This window comes from Falco biarmicus, chromosome 11, assembly GCF_023638135.1.
Source record: "Falco biarmicus isolate bFalBia1 chromosome 11, bFalBia1.pri, whole genome shotgun sequence".
NCBI lineage: Eukaryota > Metazoa > Chordata > Aves > Falconiformes > Falconidae > Falco > Falco biarmicus.
This window is the reverse complement of record NC_079298.1, coordinates 31,831,974-31,845,333: the sequence shown is the minus strand read 5'-3', so window position 1 is coordinate 31,845,333 and position 13,360 is coordinate 31,831,974. Positions and strand designations below refer to the sequence as shown.

General features: G+C 42.7%; 1 protein-coding gene across 8 annotated transcripts in view; it reads left to right on the top strand.

Moving 5' to 3' along the window:
- The window catches only part of RASAL2 (RAS protein activator like 2), a 187,917-nt gene that overhangs the window by 77,076 nt on the left and 97,481 nt on the right, over positions 1–13,360 (top strand). For all 8 annotated transcript variants that reach the window (XM_056355864.1, XM_056355867.1, XM_056355866.1 and 5 more), the window contains exon 2: positions 6,636–6,763. In XM_056355864.1, the coding sequence (XP_056211839.1) occupies positions 6,636–6,763 (128 nt within the window). The remainder of the gene's footprint in view (positions 1–6,635; positions 6,764–13,360) is intronic.

The following is a 13,360-nucleotide window of genomic DNA, read 5'->3' as shown; positions in this document are numbered from 1 at the left end:
ACCTACTTAAGCCTTTTATGGCTTTAATCTGTGCAAAACAGATTTTCCAGGTAGCGTTTTGGCTGTAGCCAGTCGGCGTGAGAGCTTTTGAGATCTCTGAAATCTGATGGTTTGACTAAGCTTTCGTTACCTCCTACCCGCATGCAAGATTAGGTTTCCACGCAAGAATATGGTTATCGCTGGATGCAGCTGCCAGAGGAGAGCAACTGGGTTCAGCTGGATTGAGGGCTAGTCGTTGCATGTGTAATGAAGTTTGTTGAGTGCAGCTATTAAATATAACAGAAAGAATTCACACTAGATACTTACCGCTGTAATAACATCCTACATAAATAGCGTGCCTCTCATCCCAAAGGATCTGCTCATGCTTTCTACACTTAAAATAACACCTACTTCAGCCGAGAGATCTGTTGCTGACCACGAAAATGTAGGTACCTCTTAAATGAAATGGAGCCGTGCCACACAGTGATTTAGAGGGGCAAGTGAGCAATGCTGTATCTCACAGTAGCCACAAGAAGCTTCCTAGAACACCTACAGTTGTTGTGTTTTGTTGTGCCCATGTTGTGATTTGAAATAAAATGGCAGGATTCCTGGTTTTATTTCTATAATGTGTACTAGTCAAGTCTCTTAAGTGTGTTTTGCTTCGGAGGAGAATTAATCAACCCTAAGAGCGGCCTGTTTTCTCTGTAGCATGTGAGTCTCTGCGTTACCACACAGAGTATGTGCTGAAATTTCCTTATCGTATTGTACAATTATTCATGACTGTTCTATGTTCTGTGTTGGGAAATTGTGATGCTTGTCTGTACAAACTTGGAGGATGAGTGAGTGTCCCCTCCTTCTCCCAAGTGAATTTGTGCATCATGATAGGTTTTCTTTAAACAGTTGTTTCTGATAGCGTCTCGTCTGTAGTCCTGCTTGGATCAGAAACCATTGCATATCGCTGGGAGTTGTTTGAGTAGTAAGAAATGTAAACAAAAGCTATATATATCAGCATGAGAGAAAAGTGGAAGTTGTCTTGATTGTGGTTTTCCTAGCAGACCCTCAGTAACTGACCTCTGTCGTCATCTGCTCTGTGTAAATGTGGAGAGATTGTCCCTCTCTTAGCTGAGCCAGGGTGGCTCCACCGCCTGCCTCTGCTCTGAGGGCAGTGGCGCTTGTATTCTGTTCTAAATCCAGATCCTGCAGATCATCCGAGTGTCATGCAGCTGTCTGAAATAGCTGCATATACACACACAGCTGTATGTCATGTAACTGTGCTCTTGCTGTTTATTTTCACACACATTAGTGACTCCTTCTGCGGAAATCCTGCCTTATTACAAGATGCAGATTTAAGGGAATGAACCATGTTGAGATGTGGTATATTTCCCTTTCTGCCCTATCTTTCCTTTGAGTCATGAGTTTAGTCAGCTTTTAGAGACCTAAGTTTAGGGGAAGACTTCTAATTGCTGTTAGTCTTTGAAGCTTCGTGTCAATAGTAAGGCTTGTTTCAGCTTCTGTTCAAGTGCTTGATGAAGGTTCAGACTGATTATTTGAGCTGGACTGCATGGTCACACACAGCTGGGTAGGTTGGGGTACTGACAAGCTCTCAGACAACAGCACTTACCTAAAGTTCTCTGAGTCCTGTCTCTATGGTAAGTACATAAAACACCATGGAAACACAGACATTGGGCAAGTAGACCTGTTGTCAAAAGGTGTTAGGGCTCCTACTAATCTCTCTTCGGGGGGGAAAAAACCTCCCTGCATACAGACTTGGCCGCTGCATTGGTTACTCAGCTGCTTGGCAGCTCCTCTTTGGAAATACTAGGAACATAATACGGACCCTAATAAAGTTGATGAAAATTTGGCAAGTACTTCAGTCAGCCCTTGATTTCACCGTAGGAGGAGTGTGGTTCAAAAAAGGAGCTTTGACATGTGCCAGGGGTTGAGCTTGTCATCACTGGGATAGAGGTTTATTTGTGTTTTTATTGATGGGTAGGTAGAGAGCGCTTTTTGGCAAAGAGACCGAAGGCATGAATTTACCTTTAATGTAGTTTTGTTGGCCTGATTTCGGCTAATTCTGTACTTCTCACTAGCTCTGAAGAGGAGAGGAGATGCTGCTCTTCTGGTTGTAGAAGAGCGACAGCTAAATGGGGACTAAAAGATACTGAAATGCCCATCATCTTTTGGAAATTTTCCGCTTCTGCCCATTGCCTGCTTTTTGGAAAATACTCTCCACTGGCAAATGGATTTGGAATTTTTATAAAAATAATTGTTGCATACTTGCAATGGAAGATTCAGAGATGTTCCCATCTGATAGCAGTAGTACTACTCCCTAAACGCTGCTGAACTGCTGTCAGTTTTTGTAAAATGTTTTAGTCTTTCTGTTGGGATCAGCTTGGAACTGGCTGGCTGCTTCTTCCCTTGTTCCCTTGCCCTGCACCAGTCAACACTTTTTTATTGTTGTTAGGTGGTTATGGCATAACTGTTCCCCCCCCCCCCCCTTTTTTTTTTTAAAAATAAGCTCTGTAGTTAAAGAATAATAAGGTACGAGTTGTCATTTGGCTGAGAGAAATGGAGCTTTGTGAATATTTATAACATGCTTAATAGTATTTCAGACCCCTGAGGAAAAACAATGCAGTTTCCAAACTAGCTATGTGGCAGGCGGGCAGCGATGCGCTTCTCAGTTCAAGCAGGGGAGGATGTACTGAAAAGGGGATTTTTTCCAAGCTGTTACTTAACTGATATTAGCATTTGAAGGCACATAAGGCATGACCTTTAATCCTGTGTGTAGACTAACTGATCTGCTTGCTTGAATGCCTCATTGTAGTGATGCAGAATGGAAAAGATTGCATCAGACCAGAGAAAGAAATCTTCTGTCACCAGAACTTGCATATTTAGGTGTGTGGCTGCATGAGCCTGTCCCACGTGTAACATCTGCACACTCGGAGCTTTCAGATGCACCTCCCTGATCTCTCCTCCAGCTCCTGCCCAAAATTGCATTCATCAGTGAGTTACCCTCCAAAGCACAAGCCTTCCTGTATGAGCCCCCAGGTGGGAAAGGACAGCCCTGACTTTTGGCCTTTCCCAAAAGCGTAAGGGGTCCCAGTTAAACATGGACTTTTGCCATTCGCTTCCGCAGCAATTCAAACAGTGGTGGTAAATTAGTTTTATGGGGCATTAGTGGAAGAAGTTGGTGGGTTTTATTGCATTCATGTGAAAAGTTGGAGCCAAGAATGTAAAATGAAAACTGAAGATGAAGAGTACCGGAAAGCAGAACAGGGTTTGTGAAGTGACCAAGTGTATATGTGATACTGTGTAAAGTCCCAAAGAGTCTTCAGTCTAAACTGGTAACATACTTCAGAGTAAGTTTTGAAGTTACAGCTGTTGCGAGAGGCTCTGAAGAGGTCAACCACGCAGGAGGGCTAGGCGAGAAATAGTTTAAATAGGTGGGACAAATGCACCCAAGTTATCCTGCAATTTTTGTTGCAGTGAGTTTTCTTGTAATGTGTATTCAACATCCATCTAGTTTTCAAGATGGGCTTGCACCGTCAGCCTTGGGGAGAGGACTGAAGTCCTGGGATCTGCTACATCAGAAAACCAGCTTGCAATTGCTTCTCTTTCTTGAAGAGAGTACTTGGTCAGCCTGCAGGGGTGGTGGGGCTGTGTCCCAACATGTGTTCAAAAGGATACCAATACAAACACAAAATATTAACGCTGTGTGTTCTCTGGTGGTGATAGACAGCTCCAGACAGAGATGGCATGTTACTCTGCCAGCAGCCTGTGGAAAGCTGTTCCAACGTAGCCAACCCACTTGGCAGCAGAGTCGTGGCTGGCCTGCAGCGCCTGATGACTCAGTTTAAGTCCTGGAGTTGTTATTGCAGTGGAAGAAGTCGTTCTGTTCTTTAATTCCTTTGTGCAGCCCGTAGATCAGTTGGATGGTATCCTGCCAAGGCCTGTAGTTAGTAGAAATTATAATGTTAAAGTCTTTTGGGGCTGGGTGAGTCGTGACTGTAGATTCTGCGTTGGAGCTAATGGTCCAGAAGGTTTGGGTTTTTGCCATGAGAAAGTCTACCAGCAGTTCAAAATATAGTTTACGTGGTTGTCGCTCAGTATAGCAGCTGGAGGCACTCTCTTGCTGCTAGCCCACCCACATAAGCAGGACAGGGCATGCCTTCATCCTTTTATTCCCTTGGTGATTTATCATGTGCTTTCATTACCCAAAAGACTGAATCCCTAGAGCTCTGGCATTCCCATTTCTGTTGCGCACTTGTGCTGGGAGCTCGTGGCTTCATCCTGCTCGCTCGTCTTCCCTCTGTCAGCCCCGTTGCTCGTAGGTTTGTCTTGCTTAGGCATGGGTAGGGTTTGTGAGCTGCTGTTTGGGAAACCAAGGTCTATGCAGGAACAATAGTGGTTTTGTTTTGTGTCTTGTCAGGGTTTTGGTTGGATGCCATGATAAATAGGAGTGGCAGTTGTGCCAGAAATCTACCTGGAGGGTTAATGTCCGTAAGATGGACAAATAACGTAACTTGTGAGAAAGTTGTGTTCCAGCATTTTACACAAATCCACTTTTGCTTCACAGAGATTGTGGTGGTTTCCCTTAATCGTGGTTACACCTAAACAGAGTTTCGGGCAATTTCAGGGCACATGGTGTTGCTTGTCACTATCGGAACACAAGCTTTGTTAGGAGGGGTAGCAGTGTGGAGCCTGATTCTGATTTGCAGCTTTTTCCCTGAACGATCTCACGTGAAATGAAGGGAGCAAAGGTGCATTTGTTATTCAGAGCAGTGTTAGCCATGCAGTCCTCTTCTTTTTCTTGCTTAAAAGTACTAGATTGCTTGCTTCAAGCGTTCTTCTGAATGATCACAAAAATCCTAATGCAATACCAGGCTGAAACAGGTACTGAAAGCCATATTTTGAGTTAATTCTCCAGCGTTAGAAGTCGATGTGTTCCTTTACATGCAGAGGAAAAGCTGCTGTGGCCAAAAGAGCATGAAGATGTTGCAGCTTTTTTAGCAGTGAAGTGGGATTTGGCATACACCAGGTCTGCAAGGAGGGCGGTCGGTTGGAGGGGCTGGTTACTCAAAGCTTAATGCTTGCGTTTGGACTTAGGACGTACCGCTTCTTCCCTGCAGCCGGGGAGGTGCTGGGTGTTTGAGGATTCGCTGGCCTCTAGCGGTGAAGCTGGGTAGAAGGTACGAGAAGCAGCTGTGCTTGGCTCTGTGCGAGCACTGGGTTAGTCTGCGTACTAAACGGAAGCTAACGTGGTTTTAAAATGGTTTTCAACATCCATTTTGCCTAACGGGCTCCTGAAATACGTGAAGAAGGGCCCAGGTGCCTCTGCAGCAATTCCCGGGATTTTTGTAGCGTCTGTTTTAGACCCCTTAGAGGTAGTCCGGGGACTTGCGGAGTCTACAGCATGTACATTGAGAACGGTTGCTTTTTAGATTGATGCAAGTAAAGTTGTATAAAACTAAAATGCAAGATAAAACCGAAACTTAATGTTAGAAAGCAACCAGAACTTAATCTCAAACAGAAAGAGATGACTTGCAGCTGTTCTCTAAATGTATATAAATGGTGCCACCCATGGCTCTGTTGCATACCACCTTTTGTCTATTATTCATATAGCATTGCTATCTGCTGTAAAGAGATTTTTATAAGTTGGCACCCTGAATTCCCAGGGTGGCCGCCTTTGCACCCAGTCCTCTCATCGCAGTGACAGTACCTCGCTGCTCCATGGCGTTCTCTGCTTTTGGGTTTGGCTGCTGGGCAGTGCGGTCTGTCTGCTGCGCTTGTTCATGTGCTTCTCCCTCCCAGTCTTGGAGGAAACTTCTTGGTAGCGAGAGGTGCGATGTGATAGGTAGCTCAAGACTGAGAGACTTAAGGGAAATTGATTTTAAAAATAATTTTTAAAAGATCAGCGCTGAGAGCCAAACAAGTTGGATTTTGGTTTGGGTTATGGTGGGGGGTTTTTGTGGTTTTTTGGGGGCTTTTTTTGGTTTTTTTGGGGGTGGTGGGTTTTTTTGTTTGTTTTAGGTTAGTTGGTTGGTTTCTTCGAGGTTTTTTCACTATAGTGGCTGTGGCTAAATGAAAATGCTGGAAGGCTCCTATCTGTCACAATTCAGTCAAAGAGATTCCCTACCAAAAGATGCTAGTAAGCACTTCTCAATTAAACTTTCATCCCTTTAATTTCTGCCCCCCCCCCCCCCCTTTCAAGTCTGCCTTCCTTGACCCCCATCTGCTTTCCTATGTCTCTCTATACTTAGTCTCAAATAACCTAGTTTGTTAAGATTTAAAGCACATTGAAAGCCCTTACCCCTTTTAGGTTTTGAGAAGGGAGCGGAGGGAAGATTAAGTTTTCACGAGAGCTCTTCGTCCTGTCTTTTGGTTGTATTTCAGTCTTTGACAAAGACATTTATATTCATCTTGAGTACTGCCATTTTTGTAAGCCATGCTATAGATAAGTATTCATAGTGTACCTCACATAGCATTCCACATGGGTGCCTCCCAGGATTAGCATTTTGTCTTTTAATGTGCTGAAACAGGCGCTGTGAAGTACGGATTGCAGTTTTGCTTCGCATCTAGCTGCAGAACAGCAAAAGCAAAGGAGGAGGTTCATGACATATGCTAACGCTTCTGGCATCACGGTTTTCTGTTCACAGATGTGAAAGGACCACCTACACACCGACTGTCCTGCGGCCAGTCCCCCTACACTGAAACGACAACATGGGAGAGGAAATACTGCATCCTGACGGACAGCCAGCTGGTACTGCTCAACAGGGAGAAAGAGGTGAGAGAAGTTCACGTTGGCTACTCAGAATTTACTTTTCGGCCTTTATCAGTAAAATGAAAAGGCAGCTTTTTTCATCTCCCTTTTATTTTGCTTGTGAGTCTAGCGGATGATGTGAAAGGAGGGGAAAGGGGAGCTAACCTGTTCCGTGTATGGATGGCAGGGCGTGCACGGTTATAATCCAGCTGGTCCAGATGCTGGTTGCATGGAAGAGGTGACGGCAAACTGTGTGCATCCAGAACTCCCTCCTGGAGTTTTACAGCCCGTGTTTAAGTCTGTCGCTACATCTTCCTGTGTTATTGCTGCTTTTAACAGTAGTTAAAGTTACCACAACTATGTAAACCTACCTCCTTGCAGCGGTGCAGACATAAAGGTAGGGAAAAAGGGGTCTGTCTGTGTTTCTGTTGGACTGCTGGGCAGAGAAGGTGTGTCCTACCTTCACCTTGCTGCTGTCACAGGGTAAATTGTTTGAGGCAGAGCTTTGCCCTCCCTTGCTAAATGCAGCAAGGAAGATTGGGTGCCTCCTGACGTGGATACTCAAAGCTATTGCAACCATCTTTGCTTTAATTATAAAATTAATGTGTGTTTGTAGCATGTAGTACTTGGCATTGTGCCTAGCCATGAAGGTAGTGTCAATGTGGTTAAAGAATAGGAATGTTTTAGTTAATTGCAATGCTGAACAAACAAATGCTGATAATCCCCTTCTCTTGGACTACGCTGTCATGTTTTTTCTTGTGATATTTGATGTCTACAGACTGCCACGAATACATGAGCTTTAGAAACATTTGATAATGCTCCTAGATTTGTTTGTTTGTTTAATTATTCTGCTGTAGATTTACCCTGTTTAAATATTTCAGGAGGTGCTATAAAATAGGATTCTTTTCAGATTACTGAAGTAGATTTTATTACATGTAAATGCCCGTGAATTTGGGTCTAATACCATGGCTCCCTACACTTGGAGATAACCTGAGGGTTTCTGTTTTTTCTTGATTCTTTTGAAGCCTCTGTTTGTGGCGTTGTGCAGGCTTGAGAATATGAGACCTGTTTCTGGTGTAACACTAAATATTCATCTTCATCAGTGATCAGATTTATTTACAAAGGCTGAAATATTTCCTGGTACAGGGAGAGTAGGAGGAAATGATTTTAGAGAAGGACTTGAGTTATTAGAAGGGAACAACATCAATGCTAATATGTAGGAGATATGGTGATCAAACACAGGGAAAATGGAAGGCCCGGATCATGATGTTTGTTTACTATGTAATTCTTCTCCTAGTCTGACAGGCCTGTCACCTAATGAATTAAAATATATACTCAAGAAACTTAAGGACATGTGAGAATTATTCCTAAAACTGTACTGTACCAGCGCAGCTGGGCTAAAAGAATGCATCTCATTAAAGAAATGCAATTGAAAACAACACTGGCTTATATCACAAATAATTAACTGAAGGTGATAATCAGGCTCTTCGGGGTTTTTAATTTTTCCTGCTACGTACAGCTGAAAGCATTTTGCTGGGAGTAAGATGAGTCTTTTGCTTAGACCCTGAGGAGAAAATATGGGAAGTCTGATATATCACTGGTGTATTAAGTCATTATATACTATTTTTAAATACACTTCTGGTTTTTTGTCAGAAGCTGGAGAAATTCAGTATCAGGCTATACAGCGCCTGGGTTTTAAGTACAGAGTAGCCCCAAAAAATCAAGCAGTAGAGTAAACCTTTGCAGCGTGCTTTCAAAGGAGCCTGCCCGCACTATCACAATGAGGAACCACTTGTTTGGGGAAATGCTGCATGCAGATGGGCCAAGCAGACATGCCTTTGGTGCAGGTGTGACTCCGCTTGCTGACAGTGTGATCTGTTTCAGAAGCTAGTAGCTGGAGTCAGACTTGCCATTCTGATTTTCCAAGTAATTTGTCACTACTTTTTTCCTTTCAGTTAACAGTAACTCCTTGCAGAGTCATGAGTACTTTGTAGGAAAATAAAAGGCCGTCCTACCTTGAGCCTGTGCACATGGCAGTGTACATACAATCCCTTCTAGAAACACAAACCCTATAGGAGTAGAACTGCAAGCTGAGAGAGGCACAGAGCTGATCCTTTGGATTTGCACCTCCTTCTAATTTTTCTGAAACAGAAGTTTCCCTGGTAGCTTTCCTGAGAAAGGGAAGAGGAGGCAACCTGGTTAAATTTTACTTGGCGAGTCATTCAGAGTTGGAAGAGGCTCTGTGAAATGTGATCTAGAAGTAAGAATCAACAAAGGCCTAAGGCAGCAATGGGGAGAGACGCTTGGGAAGAACATAATGATTGAAAAGTATGTAGGAAGGGGATCACAAAAAGTACGTGGGTGGGACCACAGGTACAGGGAGCCTAAGCAAAAGACCAGGTGAATGAGGAAGGGGAAGGTTCCTTAAAGGAGAAAACTGGAGATGATGTTTAGAGTAAAATTATTGGAAAGGTAATGCCGGAGGAGGTTTTTTGTTAACCCAAAGCAAGGTGGTAGGCAGCAGAAGTTGAAGATGGAGAGGTTCCTGCTCTGAACGTGGAAATTGCTGATAGAGTGGATAGTTCAGAATATCTTTGGACGGCTGAAGAGGATCTGAGAAATCTGAGAAACGATGTGAGGGACAGAATGATACCCATCAATAGGGTGGTGGGTGTGGGGGAAGAAGGAAGAGATGTTAACAGCAGAATGCTCTTGCAGCTGAAGGAGAGCACTTGCATCATCACAAGGCTGGTGTAACTTGAAAACTTCAAGTCTGAAGCATCTCATTTTATTCTCTGTGCATCTGCTTTGTTACTTCATGGACTAAAAATCCAAGAAGCTTAGCCTGTGTGAAATTGCAAGGGAACAGAAATGTTTAATGTTAATAATACTTTTAAAAATCATTATGCAAGTATGTATGTCAAAGCCAAAAAGTAGGAAAACATTTACAAAATGCAAACAGGTACATGAAGGATTTCTTGATTGTTTCAGGTATAATGCCAAGTTTGGTTTTTTTCAGTTCATGCTGTTAAAATACAGCGTTATGAATTGCATGGATTTTAAGACTGAGGGAACAATACGGAAGGAAATAAATGGAGCAGTAAGAAAACTCTTTTCTTATAACATCCCACCACTATGGATTTATTGTCAAGGCAGTTCAGATGGAGTATGCACAAGAGAGATTTTTGTGCTGTGCAAGCACAAGAGTAGGCTGGAAATCAGGGAAATTCTGGCGTACAACTTGATTCAGAAATATCTGTAATTACTTAGACAACAGTAGTCTGACAGTGGCACTTTGTGCAGTGTAGAAAAATATTAATTACTTGACACTTTGTCAACTTTATAAGATGAAAATAGGTGAGACTGAATAATGGAGATAATGAATGAAGGGAAGGGAGTGATGCCCAAAAAGTAAGTAGAAAGAAAATGAATCTCTGTAAGGACATGAGAGACGATTTTACAAATATGGTATCATGAGCGACAGGAGATGTGCAATTACTACAACACATCATCGTGTGGTAATACCTAGCACCATCTTCCAAGACTAGGAGAACAGGTCTAGATTGATTCATTTGCAAATCAGGTGTGTTGTTTTTTTTTTTTACGAGGAAGACAGTTTCCTGCTGTCAGGAAGACTTAGATGTTTTCATCATTTGTGAAATCTGTTCCATAGGGTAAGAGCTGTGAGGGCACAGTAGAAGTGTCTGTAATATCAGTGCCATGTAAACAGGGAGAGGGAATGAGTCAGTGTTTATGAAGAATAGTTTTGGATAATCCATTGCACAGCACTTTCACGAGGGATGTGACAAATAGCTGCATCTGGTTTTGGGCTGCTTTTTAGTTGTCTTTAGCTTGGCTCACATCTTGCAGAATCATTTAATTTTATGTTCAGTTGGAAATGAAGATGAGCAACACTTCTCACAGTGTTAGACTCCTTTTTTCTCCCTGTACCCAAACCCTCATCTTTCTTGGGATTTAGAGGTGGTTTTTATCGAGGGCAAAGGATAGTCAAGACCTACGTTTGCTGTGACAAGATCTACTGGTGCTGTGACAGTGGCTAGCAGCAGGTAATCTCTGATGCAGTTTCCTGCTCTTCCATCTCCCGTGACTGACACCAGAAGTGGAGTGGCAGCGGTGATCCCAAGAGAAAACAGCAAGAGCAAACACTGATGCATGGGGCCCCAGGGGAGCGTCTTCAGAAATGCCCACTACCGTTCTCAAAAGGCTCGTCACATTGGTGTCTTAGAGCAGGTATGTTTTACCTGTAACTAGGAGTTTGTCAAAGCTTAACCCAGTTGTAAGAAAATATTTGCTTCAATTCCCAAATGAATTTAATTATTTATTTTCCAAAAGGCCAAATTAAATGCTCATTGGCAATGTTTTTAAAGGGGATTTCTATGTCAAAATTTTAGCCAGCTTACAACTTTCTGGAGGAAGGTAAAAATTAAATGAATTATTTAACTGTTTTGTTGACAAGATTCCAAAGTTCCTGACTATTAGATCAGAAGAGGTTGCCAGTTCTCAAGTTTTTGTCTTGAATAGTCTTTCCCATCTTGAAAAATCTATCTGCAATGAAGAATTTTTTTTTCTTTTTTTAAAAAAGCCTAGCTCTGTTTGCCTTTAAGAAGCACTACATGCTTGTAAAGCTATTATTCCTATTTCTTCTGAAATCTCTTCATCATCTACCAGAATTTTATTATTATATGTTTATTTTGTTTTTTATATATATATATAAAATAAATAATGATATTATAAAAAAGGCATTTTATACTTACAAAGCGTGTTCAAAGTGGCAGGTGAGCTGTGATGGTGTTCAAGAATTTAGAGTTTGAGCTCTGAACCTGTGCTCATTAAATTGTGAAAATGGCCAGTGAAATGTGGCCTGTGATAAAATTGTCAGGATTGCCAAAATTATCGGCAGCTGGACTGTCCCTGCGTACCTTCTTGTCCCAGAGTGACGCTGCTTGGAGTCCAGCCCTGAATCAGCATCTTTGGCGCATTGGCTCAGGGTCAGATGAATCCCAAGTGGTGAAGCCTCAGCAGGGCAAAGAACAAGGTAACAAACGTGGATGGAGGGGATAAAAAAAGAGCTGAAAGCCTGAATTGCTGTTAGAGTCCTGACTCTGCAAGACTTCGTATTCTCTTTGATCCTTTGCTGAAGTGCTTGCTGGAATGGCAGGGGCTGGAGGAGGGTCGGAAAGATTGCGGATGTCTGACTTGGTGTTTACACAGTATTTAGTTGTGCACTTCCGTGTGTTCTGGTGCCACCCCAGCTGTGAATCAGTTTGGCCTCTCCTGGAGCACTTTATACACCTGTTTAAAACTGGGTCCAGCCCCACAGAGTGCAGAGCTGCTGGCCCAGCTCATCTTCCATCTTCATGAAGCGGTATTTCTAAGAGCAGGCTTATCTTATGCTACATAATAAATACCGGTCCTGCAGTCTTGGAGTTAGTTCTTTTTTATCAATATAGACTGAGACTATGGTTTTGGAGGAGTGTTACTTAAAATAACACGGCACTCTTAAGGCAGGCTTCAGGGAGATCTTTTTTAGCTATTTGGCTACTTTAACCTTGTCAATAAACTTGTGGGATGTTTGCATATTCTCTGGTGTAGGTCAAGCTGTGTAGCATTAAAATGTTGCTCCTTGTACATTTTATAGAATTATTGAGTGAAATAAAACAGTATCAGGTTTTTCTCAAGCCACTGTAAATACACAAACAAAAGCAGATCTTTTGCTGGAGTGGAGTGTCGTGTGCTAGGTGAACATAGCTACACCCGTGAACCTTTTTTGGTGTGTAAACACCTAACGGTGTTTTCCTAGTCTGGGCAAAATGTTAAGTACAAAAGGCCAAGTGACCCAGAATTAGGACCTGAGCTCTCAGTCAGTCTTCCTGTTAATGGCTCAGTTCCTCTTCGAAGATAAATCCTATCTCTGGTATGCAGAAGTAGATTTGTTTTTGACACCAACGCTGGTGTGCTGCAGCCTGTTTGCTTTCCCCAAGGGCACAAAGGACAGCGTGGCCTCACTCACCGTTCTCTTCCTCGCCCTCAGCAGCAAGTCGGTACATCCATAGCATCCCCTTGGCTGTTGTCGCTGTTCTTACATACTCTGTTATCAGGGTGGTAGTAGTGCTTTTTTTATGTTGATGGATTAAAAGAATGTGTCATCACCTGCCTGACAGCACACACAGATACTGAAGAGGTATACTTGAAAGAAAAGGGACTATTATTAATTTCTCAGCTAAAAAAAAAAAATATCTAACAGTGGAGAAATTTACCCTGCAGGAGCTGTATTGGTGTAGAGCTAGCAGCTGGGTGTAGATACAACAAGTTCACTGCGAAAGGAGGATCGCAGGGTGGTAGCTCGATGCTTTTAAGGTATGCTGAAGCATGTGGTGTGACTGGTAATAGCTGTTCTGGAAACACAGCTCGCAGCATCCCACCAAAAAACTGCTCTGAAGGAAATCAGCAGAGGCAGAAGACGTGATGGAGTGGAAGAGCATTTAAAAGGGAGTAAGACTAAATGGAGCCTCCAGATGATAACTGAAAATCTACTATGTGAACCTGATGGAATGAATGTGGCACAAACTAACAAAATCAGTCTCTGCTTAACTTCCTAAT